Here is a 15,017-nt window from a genome sequence, read left to right on the forward strand (position 1 = left end):
TAAAAGAGTGGATAAAGTGGTTTCCACATGTCTAAGGGCTCAATGGGACACTGAATAAGCTCACAGACTACAAACAGAGACTGGAAGCCAAGCATAGTGGAACAAACAGCTCTCTGGACAGTAAGAGCTATATACAACAAGCCACGGCTAATGATGAACACCATTTTCTTATCTGAGCTATTGCGACTTCCACATAACAAGGGATATATAAGAACAGATCACATCTGTGTCTTAGACTATAAAGAGAAACTCAGGTTTTAAAAGACAAAACTCAATGGTATGTCAACAGTTACAAATGTGTTTCATTCCAAGCACTACAAATCATTAGGCATTTAGCTCTATCCTGCTTAAATGATAAAAGGATATCATGAAAAAAATAAGTTTTTTACGCTACCTTTATCTGTGCTCCCATTTATTTTAGGTAAGAAGTCATCAACTTGTATCCCTAGGATTAAGACAGGATATCATTGTCCAATCAAAGAAAGTATTAACTTTAAACCGGCTTCACGTGTAAGTATGGCATTTCATATTCCTACTCACACTGTATTTGGAAGAAGAGTTGCCATTCTTTATTAATTCAGGCTTAGGAACCTTCCAAAGAACCTCAAAAGAAAGAGGATCCTACTACTGTTCATAGTAAAGACTATCTCAGAGACAGAAACCTCACTGTCTCAGGACTAACAACAATGCCCTCTGGTGGCAATCATGAATATTTTAAAAGGAGATTTTCTGAAAGTGTAACTTTTGAGTCTTGCTATGCAAAATATCTAAAGTAAACAGTGTGAGAAGCAAATGATCTGAAATGTGAACAAGCAAAGGCTAAGTGAAAACATCTTTAAATAAGGTGACACCTACCTAAGCTGCTGCATTCTTTAAGAGTTTTCTCCTGCAGATGTTCTAACCGTACTGTAAAAAACAGTCCAAAAAAAAAAGATATTTCACAGACAAAGAGAACAAAAGTCAAATGAAAACCAATGTCTGTACAGCTAGCTTACCTTGTAAAGCTGTGAGCCTTTCATTGGTGAAGTCATTGTCAGCTTGCAACGCTTCTATTTTTGCCTGGAGCTCCTGCTCTCTTTCTTCCATTTCACCTATTTTAGTCTGTAGTTCTTTCTTTTCGGCCTGTCCCTTCTGTTGGATTTCCTCTTGTTTCCCCTCTGCTGCCTGTTGAGTAGGGATCTTCAGTCACTTCATAAAACCTCACTGTGCTTTGAGAAGCCTAAGGTCAGGACTGACTTCACTTACTTATACTTCTAAGAAATACATTCAGAATTACAGAACATATTTACAAAGCTGACTTCCTAAAGCAAATAGAGGCAGAGACTTACAACACTGACCTGCACTGCGGTCACTACCACATGGCACTGAGAAGGAAAAACTTAGAGCAACCAAGCAGGACAGGAGATAAACACACAGATAAAGAGTCGAAATTAAATCCCCCATGGTTTTCAAGTGGGAAATACATTCCCCAAATTTACTATTAGTACAACTTATTTGTACATTCTAAAATGTAACATTAATTTACAATTATAACTATGTTTGGCTAAACAGATGACGGCACAAACTCTTCAAACATGTTTCTCTTGACAAGACCTCCCTGAGAACTACCAAAAGCACACTCAGCCTTCTCTGGCAAATACCTATCTTGAAGGCACTCAACTAAGGTCAGGGTGATTTTTCTCCTGTTTTAATTAATTTTAAGTTACTACCACAAACTATGTGTTTTACTGTGGCATTCTCCATCCATATGTCTAGACATTTGTCCTCATTCGCACTGCCCTCCCTGATGACTCCTGACCCGCTGGCTGTTTGCTTTCCTCTGCCCAAACACTGCCATATGCGTTCGTGTTGTATGCCTCTCTCCCCCAACCCCACCAGCCCTTCCTTCCCTCTCATGACCCCTTCTAGTCCCATGACCCACCAACAGATATCAGTTACAGTAAATGGATTTTCAACAATTCAGGCACAAGATTCTGAAGCGCCAACGAGATATTATCGTATGGTCTGATGCTTTATTCCAAACGTCCCAGAGGGAACAGCACAGCTGAAGGGAAGCCAAAGCTCAGAGCTTTCCACGCGCCCTTTGAGTTTGTTGCAGCACTAAACAGTCTAAAAGTAAGTCTAAAAAAGCATCAACTATATAGATTTTGTTAATTCCCTTTTTAAAACTTTAATTCATATACACATACACATACATACATACATACATACATACATACATACATACATACATATGCTCGTGTATATGAGTATGTGATGCATGGGTAGGTACACGTGGAGAGCACACCTTTACATGGGCTCCTGGGAATGAATGCAGGTTATTAGGCCTTTACCACATGAGACATCTTACGCAGGCCTTGATTCTCTCTTTTTACAATTTATTATTACTACGTGTATTCTGGCCTTTGCTATTTTTAAATTTATTTACTATAGCTGCTACTATTACTATTATTGTATTATTATTTTTTAATATTTTATTTATTTATTATAAACACAGCCTTCTGCCTACATGCCAGCAGAGGGCACCAGATATCATTCAAGGTGGTTGTGAGCCACTATGTGGTTGGTGGGAATTGAACTCAGGACCTCTGGAAAAATAATCAGTGCTCTTAACCTCTGAGCCATCTCTCCTCTGTGTGTGTGTGTGTGTGTGTGTGTGTGTGTGTGTGTGTGTGTGTGTGTGTGTGTGTGTGTCTACCTGCATGTCTGTGTATTCACTAGTGTGTGTGACACATGGCTAAGTTCTGGTGCACGGGTGCCATGGTCCTCATGTGGAGACCAGAGGACAACTTTGGGGCCTTTCTGTCCTTCCACCATGGTTCTAGAAGCAAACGTAGGTCTTAAAACTTGCATGGCAAGTGCCCACACTCTAAGCCATCTCGCCAATCCATTTCATATTGATTCTCATCTACTTCACAGGTGTATTAGAAGATGCTGTTCTTTTCGATATCATTCCCATCTTGGTCTATGTGATTTTGAAGCAAACACTAAAAGATGACTATTATGAAGCACTGACTATATTTCCATCCCAAGGAAGTAAGTATGTCTGTTTTAAAGGCTTTCAATTCTCAACAGTAATGGAGGTTGGACTAACAGAATACATTTTCTATTTTCACTGTCAATTTGAACTTTTCAATTTTACCAAATTTTAGATCAACAATTATAAACTTTTACACTATTAGTATGTTAGAGACTATTAGCTTAACATGCTTTCAGGTGGATTAAATACAAACTGTGTGGTTTGAATACGAATGTCCCTCATAGGCTTAAATGTTTGAATACATGGTTCCCAGCTGTTTGGTAGGTTTAAGAAATATGGCTCTGCTGGAGGAAGTATGTCTCAGGAGACAGGTTTGAGGTTTCATAAGTCTCAATCCAGTCCCAGTGAGCTCTCAGCGTCCAGTCCTAGTCACCATACCCACTTGTTGCGACACTTCCTCTCCATGAAGCTGATAGAATCTTACTTTCTGGAACCTTAAGCCCTAATAAACCCTTCTTTCTATAAGGTGTCTTGTGCATGGTGTTTTTATCACAGCAGCAGAAAAGGAACTTACATACCTTTAATTTATCAGATAAATCTTTAATTTCATTAACCGCTCCATTATATTTATTGGCTAATTCTCTTAATTCTTCCTGAGTCCGTTCATTCATTTCTTTCAGGTGGGTACATTCATCTTCAGTATTACTCAGACTTCTCTGCAATTCAAGTTCACAGCCAATTCATTTAGAGTAAATGGGTACTTACTTAAAAATTATCATAAATTCAATTTGTAAAAGTGCAGCTATGGACTACTCTGCATCAACATTTGAACTAAACTTATATAAAACTGAATTAAAAGACAAAATAATTTCAGGAACATATATACTAAAACACAACTAAGAATTTCTTTTTTTAATGTTGGGAAGTGGGGGCAGAAAAAGCTACCTATTATTTACACTTTGAAAAAGCCGCTGGGTGTTGGTGGTTCCCACCTTTAATCCCAACACTCGGGAGGCAGAGACAGGAGGATCTCTGTGAGTTCGAGGCCAACCTGGTCTACAGAGCAAGTTCCAAGACAGGTTCTAAAACAATACAGAAAAAGCCTGCCTCAAAAAACCAAAAAGAAAAAGAAAAAAGAAAAGACCAACAGGTTTGACTTTTAGCCTTGAAAATATTTTGAAACCACCAATTCTTTTTCTATCTATTTTTGAAACAATACTAGGTTACTCAGGCTGGCTCCAAATTCACTATGGAGTCAGGCTAGCCTGAAACTTGTGAATCTCCTGCCTCAGGCTCCCAAGTGCTAAGATTAAAAGTATACTCTACCATACTTAAGTCAATAATCCTTAAAGTAACTTTAATACCACATAGCAATTCATCTAATGTGAAAAACAGCAATACAGCTTGAAACTTTACTTGTATGTCAAGTTAATCAACAATGAACATAAAACCCATACTACCTATTATAATAGTATAGTACAAACTATCCAGGTCCTCACACATGCTAAGCACATACTCACTAAGCTAAACCCTCAGTCCCAAGAATCACATTTTGATTTTTCTTAAGACCTAGAAGACATCCCCCAAAAATTCCTAAAGCACAAGATATAGTGTTATTCTAGAGCTGTGATTCTCAACTATGGGTCGTGACTCCTTTGGGGGGAGGGGGTCACCTAAGACCATTGGAAAACATAGATATTTATATTACAATTCATAACAGTAGCAAAATTACAGTTATGAAGTAGCAATGAAAATATTTTCATGGTTGGGGGCCACCACAACATGAGGCACTGTATTAAAGGGTTGTAGCATCAGGAAGGTTGAGAAGCGCTGCTTTACAGGACAGATAAAATGAGTTCTCAGTCATCACCCTCCACTAAAAGAAAGCAAACTGTTATGACAGAATATCAATTCCCGCCAAAATGGTGTCCACCTTTTAATTCCACAACTGGGCAGACAAAAGTAGGCGCATCTCCGTGAGTTCAGGGCCACCCTGCTCTACATAGCAAGCTCCAAATTCAGCAGAGGGACATAGTTCAGTTCCCAGCACATGAAATGGCTCCAAACTGCCTATAATTCCAGATCCACTGAGTCTAAGTCTCAGACTTCGTACACAATGCCACTCACACACACATACCCATGAAGACACTACACACAGACACATAATTTTAGAAATAAATCTTTAAGGACAATAACAGTAAAAGTGGGATACCTCAACTTCTGAAAGTTTTCTAACCACTTCAATCTTCTCCTGAAGAACCCGCCTGAGGGACTCTTTGGCTGTTGTTTCATAGCTGTGTTTATCTTCTTGCAATGCTATAAGTTCCTTCCGTAAACTATCTTCTGTTTGAGTCTAGAATAGAAGGTACTTATATTACACCTAAGTTTGTTTTCTTTGAAAACTACTTATGCTCTGAAAGAAATAAACACATTACAATATTCTATATGTTAAGATATCCCCAAAAACAAATGTTGGCCTACTATTAACTAAATCAATATTTCAAAGTTGTATCAGTCAATTATGCATTCAGAACTTATACTAATTGCAATAGAAAAGAGTTAAAGGCAATAATTTCTCTCACATATTAAGATTAATTACTCGTATTCTGTGGAAGTCATCATATTTCCGTCTGTGAACAATAATCATTACTATCAAAAGCACCAAACATTTTAGAACAATGGCTAAGAAAAGGTAGTAAGAGTATCAGGAGGAAAAGGGAAGACTCCAGGTCTGGAACAAGAAATGTGTGAGATGAGCACAGTGCATCCTCTCTAGTATGACCACAGGAAGCTATCAAAGTCAGTTTAGCCTTCAAAGGTTTTCTCAGACAAAACTCTAGATAATGTGATCATGAACAAAAAACAGCTACTACAGAGTGAAACATAACAAATACACTTAAACCTAAGCAAGGGAGAAAGCACCTCATTGTGATTCACTGCTGGATAAAAAGGCAATCAATCTATTCTGTTTCATCTAGTAAATAACGGGAGTGAGACTCATTCTGTTTTTTTTCTGTAGAAAATGTACTTCAAGGTAACAAAATGGTTCATGAGGGAAAAATTGTCTTTGAAGATGTAATCCAGTTAAGTCAATGAAGTAATGATAGAATAATATCACTGTGTATAAAATCTTTAATGAAATAATGGACCCAGTGAGGAATCATTAATGAATGACAAAACCCTAAAAGGAAAGCCATCGAGTCATTATGCTGTCTTTGATTTGATTGAAGAACAACACCATTCACGAAATGTTGTTGGCAAAGAAAAAGAAAAAAGCAAGTACCACAACAAATAAACAAAACCAAATATCCATTATTTTATTCTCATAGAAAGAACTAAACAAAAAGGGTTTCAGTAATACTCTAGACTGAGTCACATTCCAGAAGGCAAATCTCTCTTCAATAAATACCAACTACAATAGAAACAGGAATTAGAACTACACATGAGTATGTACTATACAATTCTTTCTACATATATGTATGCTTGAAATTTTTTATGACAAAGATATAAGGAATTATGGAATTATATAGAGGTTTTAGCATACACTCAAATAACAAAGAGATGAAATTACAGAAGTGCATTCTTTCTTATATACCTGAAATTAAATACCTACTTTGGAGCATGCCTGCAACTGATTTCCCATAACTTCTAACCGTGATAAGAGTCTATCTTCATCTATTAAAGCCTGTTGAATAAAATCAGATATAAATAAAAACCCAGAGTAATAAAAAAGCATGTATAACAGATTCTATTGTCAACATAATCAAGAAAATTGGAAAAATCAATCAAAACCTGCTACAAAACGCTGTCTCAGCATTTGTTCTTTAGTTGAGGAATAACGTTACTTTCATTTGCCAATATCTTAGTTTTATTTCATAAAAAACTATTAAATTGTATCTTAAATATGAAGTAAATGAAATACCTGCCAACTGGTATCTGAAGCCTCTTGGGTGATGGCTAATAGACGCTGAAGTGTAGCTAACTTCTGTTCCAACATCTGTTCCCGATGTAAGGCCTCCTAACATAAGTCACAAAAGAAATTCTAATGAACTCAATTAGCAACATTATTCTTATGTAGAATAACATTCAGTGCAGTTTGAATATAGTCTTATATTGCACCACATATGTAGCTCATTATTTTAGCCCATCTACAGGACTGCAAGTACAAATGTAATAAACTTTTCCCTGCATGGAAAACACGATACTCATTTCTGTTTTCTTTTCAAATAATTTACTAAAAGAGTAAGTTTCAAAATGTAGATTAGAAAAACTAACAAAATGTTTCTGCTTCTGTTTATATCTCATAAATACACATACGTTTATTAAATATTTACATATTCTGGAACAAACATATTTCAAACTAAGGCAAAACAATCTGGTCAACATCAAAACTCCCTACAACGTGACATCTAGAGCAGTAACTAACAGCCTTCAGTTTCCCTTTCTGAAGGCTGTGGAATTACATGTGCATATATTTAAAGGAGACTGCTCACAGCTTTATGGCACTCTCAGGTGTTCTTATTCTCTCTCTGAATACCTAAGAGCCCACTACAGGGAGGGGTCAACGGAACACATGAATATGATGAAAGATACTAGCGAGCAAGACTGCTCTATAGTTAACATCTGACAGCTGCTAACAGCACCCCTCACGCTGTGAAGGTGAAGCGCTCACATCATCTAACTGTGGCTTTGGCACTCATCTTCTGCCATTCCTGCAATATCCAAAGGTCACTTACTAACATTCTATCTTTGAGCAACCTCAAAGAGAAGCACATGCTTCAAATATGGCACTTAAGGTTTAATACATTAATTTATTGCTCTCCACATCCTTGGTAGACCAATGACTAGAGAAAAGCTGGCCTAATGTAGACTTAGAAGTGCTTTGTTTTAATGTAGACTAAGGAATCTAATAAAAACACCATCACTTGATAATCCGTATTAAAGTGGCTATTTACCATAAAGTTCCTGAATCAGTCCTAATATCCAGGAAATAACAGATACAAAACATTTTACTGATAAACAAAGCCACAAGCCAACCAAAGTTTTATAAACTACCTCCACTAGAAGGCATCATTACACCTTTTAAAAATTTCATTTCCATTAGATTCTTAATTCTGAACCAAATTTCAACAAATGTAGTTCTCCTGAAAATTGTCTTTTAGATCTAAGGTATGAAATGCATCTATTTCAACTATTATTCAAAGGGTTCACAGCTTACATTAAAATTTCATCAATTCAATAAGGGTATTCAAGGAGAAGAAAAGGAGGCGGGAATTCCTGGCTAAGAGTTGGCAAATGTAAGTGAATGTTCAAACAGCTGGTGAAGGGAGAGAAGGAATGAGAGGTAGAGCAGGGGAGCGTGAGAGTCCCAGCCAAAGATGACAGCAACCACAGACATAGAATCAGGCCAACCATTTAATCTACATGAACAATGTTATCTCTCAGGTCAGAAATGAAGAATCAACTAATCTTAAAACTTCCTCCCACCTCTCAAAGAGACCTACAAAAACTAACAACATCATCCCACCGGATGAAAATGACCAATGACATTCACATCATATAATTTCCATTATGGGCACTATTCTAAGTGCCTTACTTATATTAATTCATAGACCCTTCATGGGGAGAGGTGGTGCTACTTATCAATTGCCTACATGAGGAAAATGAGGTCTAAAGGCTTTTGTTAAACTTTCTTAGGAAGCTGATGGGTGGTGGCACAGGTCTTTAATGCCAGCACTTGGGAAGCAGAAGCAGGCAGATCTCTGTGAGTTAGAGGCCAGCCTGGTCTACAAGGCAAATCCCAGGACAGCCAGGACTGCACAAAGAAACCCTGTCCAAAAAAACCAAAACCCAAAAAAAAAAAAAAAACCTTTCTTAGAAGATCAGATATTAAAGCCAGGGATCAAGTCTAGCTAAACTTGATCAATTCTGGCTAGAAAAGCCCATGCTTTTAACTATTTCGTTGATGTGCAAATGTGTAAAATCATTTTCTACATGGCAGTGCATGGTATGTGGTGGAATATGAGATCTAATTAATATGCTGTTTATTTCTGTAGTTTTCCAGATGCACATGCCCTTTACTGCCAACTAACAACTACAACCACAACTAACAAAAGGACACAGGGTCACTGAAGTCAGTTCAACACTTTTAAAGACAACAAAGTCTGCACAAATGAAACCATTAACTGGAGGTCACAGAATTGAGTAGAAAAACCAAGTTTAAAATCAAAACCACCATTCCTAAACTTCTAAACCAAAGGTTTTTTTTTTAACCATACTCCCTCATGGTAATCCCCCTAAAAACCCAAAGCTATAACCCTGCCCAAATAAAAGAAAAAATTAACACTTCTCTGCTTTAGAGTTGTATGTCTTTTTAAATAAAGAATTAAGTACACCAGGAGGCCATTCCAAGAAGCTGCCCTGTGCTCTGGAGTCTGTCGAACTTCTCTAAGCTCAGACTAGGAGCAAATCACACTGCAAATGTGACACTGAGTAAATTCTTAGATCTTCCTTCCCCTTAGTTACTCCTCATGAAAACAAGAATGAGACCTCTACAGTCTTTACATAACAGTGAAGACTATTCCAGAGATTAAATGAATCAACATGGATAAAGTGCTAGAATGGAGCATGACATATAATAAATTCTATAAAATTACACACTATTATCATATAGCCAAAACTTGGAAAAGTTTAATTTTATTTAAAAATCACCTATGAATAAAGGATTACTTTGGCTAGGTGGTGGTGGTGCAGGCCTTATACCAGCACTTGGGAGGCAGAGACAGGTAGATCTCTCTGAATATGAGGCCAGCCTGGGCTTCATAGCTAGTTCCAGGACAGCTAGGGTGGTTACACATAGAAACCCTGTCTGGGGGCAGGGGACACACGACACAATGGGGGGGCGGGCACAAAACAAAAGAGTTACTTAGGATCTCCTTGTACTGGAAGAAAAACATTTCTCTTGCGCATTAACTTATCTTCTCTAGACCCAACAATCCTGACTCCTTTTTCTTCTGGAGATCTATTTTCAAGCCTTCATCCTTCCTCAAAGTTATTTCCTGTGCACTTGTTTCCAGCCAATATTTTGATTCTGTACTAAGTTACTTTCAAAGACTAAGGATTCTCAAGATTTCCTCTTACCTGTAGATACTGAGAAAGTTGGAATAGTTCCTGAGAATACATACTTGGAGTGTTAGCAGCAACCTAGAAATAAAATAACATGATATCAATAATCACAGAAAACATTACATTAAAAAGGTCACCGGGTGAAGGTGGTGCACGCCTTTAATCTCAGCACTCGGGAGGCAGAGGCAGGTGGATCTCTGTGAGTTCAGGCCAGCCTGGTCTACAGAGCGAATTCCAGGGCAGGCTCTAAAGCTACTCAGCGAAACCCTGTATTGCAAAACCATAGATAGATGGATAGATGGATAGATAGATAGATAGATAGATAGATAGATAGATAGATAGATAGATAGATAGATAGATAGACAGACAGACAGACAGACAGACAGACAGACAGACAGACAGACAAGCCACTAAACTAACAAGATGGCTCAGCAAGCAAAGGTCAGCTTAACAACTTCAGTTTAATCCTCTGCTGGATAGTTTTATGACACAGGGTAAGTCATCTGAGAGGAGGGAACCTCAGTTAAGAAGATGCCTCCATAAGATTAAGCTGTAGGCAAGCCTGTAGAGCACTTTCTCAATTAGTGATCAGTGGCAGAGGGTCCAGCCCATGGTGGTGGTACCGTCCTTGGGCAGGTGGTCCTGGGCTCCTCTGCCTTGGTTCCTACTCTAGGTTCCTGCCCTGTTTGAGTTCCTGCCCTGACTTCCTTCAGTGATGAACACTGATTTAGAAGTGTAAGGCAAATAATCCCTCCCTTCTCCAAGCTGCTTTTGGTCGTAGTGTGTATCACAGCAATGGTAATCTTAACCAGGACAACCCCCATACCCATGCGGTAAAGGAAGAAGCACCTCCTGCAAGTCGTCCTCCCATCTCCAGATGCACAACGACCCGCACCAAAATAAAAATGCACTTAGAGAATTAAAACCAGCCAATTCCATGAAGTGTCTATTTTCCTACACATATAAATATATAAATGTTTTCATTGATCTAGTCTTAATTCTCAATTACTGTGCAAATTAGTTCTCAAGGTATTTCTGCTGTATGTCTAGAATTCCATAGACAGTATTATACTAATTACTTCAGATTTATAGACAAGATGATGAAGCAAGTATTACTTGTGAAACTTTCCTTTGTAAGTCAATTCACGAGCCTTTTTATAACCGAGAAATAACTCCTAATCACTAGTCATGTTTTTCCTAAAAATTCAGCATCAATTACTTCATCAACATGTCAACAAGTCACAATTCATTTAGAAATAACAATCTTGAAAATGTTACTTGGAAGCATGTGTCAGGATAGAGGATACATAAAGTATCACTCTTTACTTATTGAAAAACAAAAATTAAGATTCTAACATTTTATCCAATGGTCAGAGACAATGAAAAACTTACTATTGTATGTAAATTTTAAGAAAAAGAAAATAATTATGTTTAAAAAACTACAAGTCAGCCTAACTGCTCAGAATCCAAAAGCATCAAAATTTGCTTCAATGGGGGTTTTTCAGGACTATGGGATACAGAACCATGTCCACTAAAACAGAAAATGAAGGACACATGCTGTCGTATTTACCCACATCCTGAACACTAATAAGTGCTACAAGAATGCATACTTATCCTTTTTCATTGTTTGAAACGGATCTTGTTACACAGCCGTTCCTGGCCTGGTACTACCTTCCCCAAGCTACCCTCCTATCGCAGCCTCCAAGCACTAGAAATACAGGCATACACTACTTGCTATGCCAATTCATTAATAATGTTATATAAATCACTTATTAAGCTCAGAAAGTATGTTTTCTAATATTCAGACTAAAAGAATTACCATTTTTCTTTTTAAGATGAAAATCAACAAAATCATTTACTTCTAAAACAGTTTTTGGTACCAGTGAAGTTGATGATAAATTACTTTCATTCCTAAAACAAGACTCTAAGAAATAACTTCAGTTTAAAGTAGGTAACCATTGTGAATCTAAACAAAGGGAAAAATGCAAAATGTTTGTCCTCACATTTTAGTTACTATACACACACACACACAGAGACAGAGACAGACAGAGACACAGAGAGAGGCAGACAGAGACAGAGACAGAAAGACAGAGACAGAGTCAGAGACAGAGAGAACCCAGAAGACACAGCACTGCACCTGTAATCCCAGAACTTGGGAGGGGAGGCAGGAAGATCAGAAGCAAACAAACCACCTCTCTGGCTACACGGTGAGTTCCTAGCCACCCAGGGCTATGTGAAAGCCAGTCTAAAAAACAAAACTCCCAATATTCATAGTAATGTCAAATAGGAAAAGTAAAAAGTCTGCTTCTGCTATTTGATCACACACTGTTTGTTATTTAGCAATGACACCTATAGTCTCAATGCACCATTACTCCTAAACAAAAGAAAACTACTCCAGCAATGAATTACTGCAATTTCTAAGCAGGTGTACAGTGGCATTAAAAGAATAATTTCTCTAAGTTCTTATTTCAGAGCCGCTTTCCTGTATGGGCAAATACTGAGTGAACGTGGATAGAAAGCTTTGGGAAATTCCTAGACAGAGCTGTACTTCAGAATAAAAGGTAAGAGTTAACATCACTTACCTCTGGCTAGGCACAAAGCCAGGTGCATTTAGTCTGCTCAGACAGTGGTTTACCTGGGCTACAAAAGCTTTTTCCAAAGAAACATCCATTCCAAATTCTCTACACAGTAAGGTTATATTAACTACATAGCCATATTTACTTTACTATAAAAACAGAAGTTTTTTTTAGGTTAAACATATTAAATAAAAATATTTCAGTGAAATATTTCAAAGTTTGGAAAACAATCATTCACTACTTACTTTGTCAACAGGACTTGGTAATGGAGCATGGATGACACTGAAAAGTAAAATTTAGAATTTTTATCTAATTTCCTGAACATGGAGGAAATGATACTAGAGCACCAGAATATCTTGTCAAAAAATTCATGCATTTGTTCTCATATAATTAAAAGGATGTAAACTATATTTCATTCCTTCATAAACATATAACATTCTTAAAAAACATAAATTTACTTTTTACTCATTATTTTTCTTAAATCAGGTTTCAATTCCAAAATGTATTAAACATCTTTTGAGCACCCACTATTTGCTGAGTGCTGTGATGACTCCCTTATTGTTACCATATCAATATACTGAAGTACCTTTTAAATCATGCATTTTATTGTAACATGTAAGTTATCAATAAATAAATACTCCTGTGCAGAAATCTTTAGGAAGCGAGAGTTCAGTTGGAAAGGAAGGTTATAATCTGGAAAGTTACTCTAGTGAAGAACAAGTTTAGCTGTCAAAACGGTGACAACTATTCTTCACCTAGCCATCCTGGGATGAAATCCAAGTTTGCAGGTGTGTATGACACTGAATTCAGTATAGCAAACAGCAGGTCATTAACTGGCACTAATTTCCTTTGGGGCCTGATAAAGAACTCTCGACAGAAAAGCAGCAGCAGTTAGGCATATAGGCTAAGAAAGTAGACCAAGTAGACCAAACTGGCTCTACTAACCAGCTAAAAACTAATCAAGATAGTCCCCATGTCCCTAGAAAGGGGCCCTATATAGCATTGTTGTAAGTATTAAATGTGTTCATATAAACAAGTAGCTTCAAACAATGCCTTGGAATAGTAACCGACCAATTGCTACCTTGTACTCCCATGAGAAACGCGCAGCTGAGGAAGCCAGAGTGTGTGGAAGCGGGTATAAGGATGAAGAGCTAGGCTGCCTGCCGCCCACGTCCCCACACTTCACGTCTTGGGAACTAAGCCAGTGACAACAGATGGACGGCTGACTGGGTACAGTCCTCAGACTCAATTGGCAAAGCTTGTGTCGCTGATGAGAGCCTGGCCTGGGACGGCGTAGCAGTGGAGGGTTAGGTACCAGCACCCATTGTCTGCACACCAGGGTTAAGTACCAGCACCCATTGTGTGCACACCAGGGTTAAGTACCAGCACCCATTTTCTGCACACCAGGGTGCCTTCCACAGACGTCAATCAACATGTATAAATTTTTACTGTATATTTGATTACATGTCTGTGTCTCGGGAATTAAGATCAATTCACCCCTGCATCCACAAAGCGTATCTCAAGGCTTAACAAACTTGATAGTTAGTAAAGGTTTTTCAAAACTTGTAACTACAGTATTCTTTCTCACTCTATAAAACTAAAATGGATGTTTTAAATATAAGCTAATTTTTCTTGACTGTACAGGCAATATACACTGAAAATGAAAAATATGTTAGCATAAAAAAAACAAAATTAATCCTAGCACCCAGAGATAACCTTTTTTGTATATAGTCTTTTTTCCTGACAATATGTATGTATAAGGACATTAACTCAAAAAACCCTAAATGAAAACAAATAGACATTTTAAAATGTGGTTTTGTTTGTTTGTTTTGTGATCCAAAAAGAAATTCTTCTGTCCTCATGAAACCTGGCTAACAAGCAAATGCCTAAAAAGTCAAATAACACATTCTATAAATAAAATTGTTTTTACAGAAACTATATTGGATATAGGTATATTTTGTCTGGATAGTTTAAAAACTTTGTGTGTGTATAAAAAGTGTCACAAGACAAGGTTAGAAAATAGAGCCTTATTTAATGCTGGGGTTGTGAAGTTATAGGCAACTTCTATTTCTGTTGTTAGAAAACTATAAAATAGAAGAAAAACTAAGAAACAATCAGAACTACTGTTGAAATCTTAAAACCCCTATACACTATTTATACATTGGACTTGGCATTCTTGATGTATTCAACCATTTAAACTGACTCAGCAAGTCCTATTCCAATGAGACTCTGCATAAAAGCAAGGGACACAGTTGAGGTTGCCCTCTGCTCCGCACACACGCACACAACGAACATTCACACCCAGAGACAGACGGACGGACAGACGGACGGACAGA

General features: G+C 37.5%; 1 protein-coding gene across 17 annotated transcripts in view; it reads right to left on the bottom strand.

The window, feature by feature from the left end:
* LOC101833521 (sarcolemma associated protein) overlaps positions 1-15,017 on the bottom strand; it is a 124,617-nt gene that overhangs the window by 44,507 nt on the left and 65,093 nt on the right. For 10 of the 17 annotated variants that reach the window (XM_040747765.1, XM_013118812.3, XM_005077669.4 and 7 more), the window contains 9 exons: positions 12,927-12,963; positions 10,121-10,183; positions 6,903-6,998; positions 6,594-6,665; positions 5,193-5,333; positions 3,559-3,696; positions 996-1,164; positions 856-906; positions 395-445 (listed from right to left, as the gene is read on the bottom strand). In XM_040747765.1, the coding sequence (XP_040603699.1) occupies positions 395-445; positions 856-906; positions 996-1,164; positions 3,559-3,696; positions 5,193-5,333; positions 6,594-6,665; positions 6,903-6,998; positions 10,121-10,183; positions 12,927-12,963 (818 nt within the window). The remainder of the gene's footprint in view (positions 1-394; positions 446-855; positions 907-995; positions 1,165-3,558; positions 3,697-5,192; positions 5,334-6,593; positions 6,666-6,902; positions 6,999-10,120; positions 10,184-12,926; positions 12,964-15,017) is intronic. The other 7 variants (XM_013118813.3, XM_040747764.1, XM_013118811.3 and 4 more) reach the window with 2 other exon arrangements.

This window comes from Mesocricetus auratus, unplaced genomic scaffold (assembly GCF_017639785.1).
Source record: "Mesocricetus auratus isolate SY011 unplaced genomic scaffold, BCM_Maur_2.0 Super-Scaffold_100006, whole genome shotgun sequence".
NCBI lineage: Eukaryota > Metazoa > Chordata > Mammalia > Rodentia > Cricetidae > Mesocricetus > Mesocricetus auratus.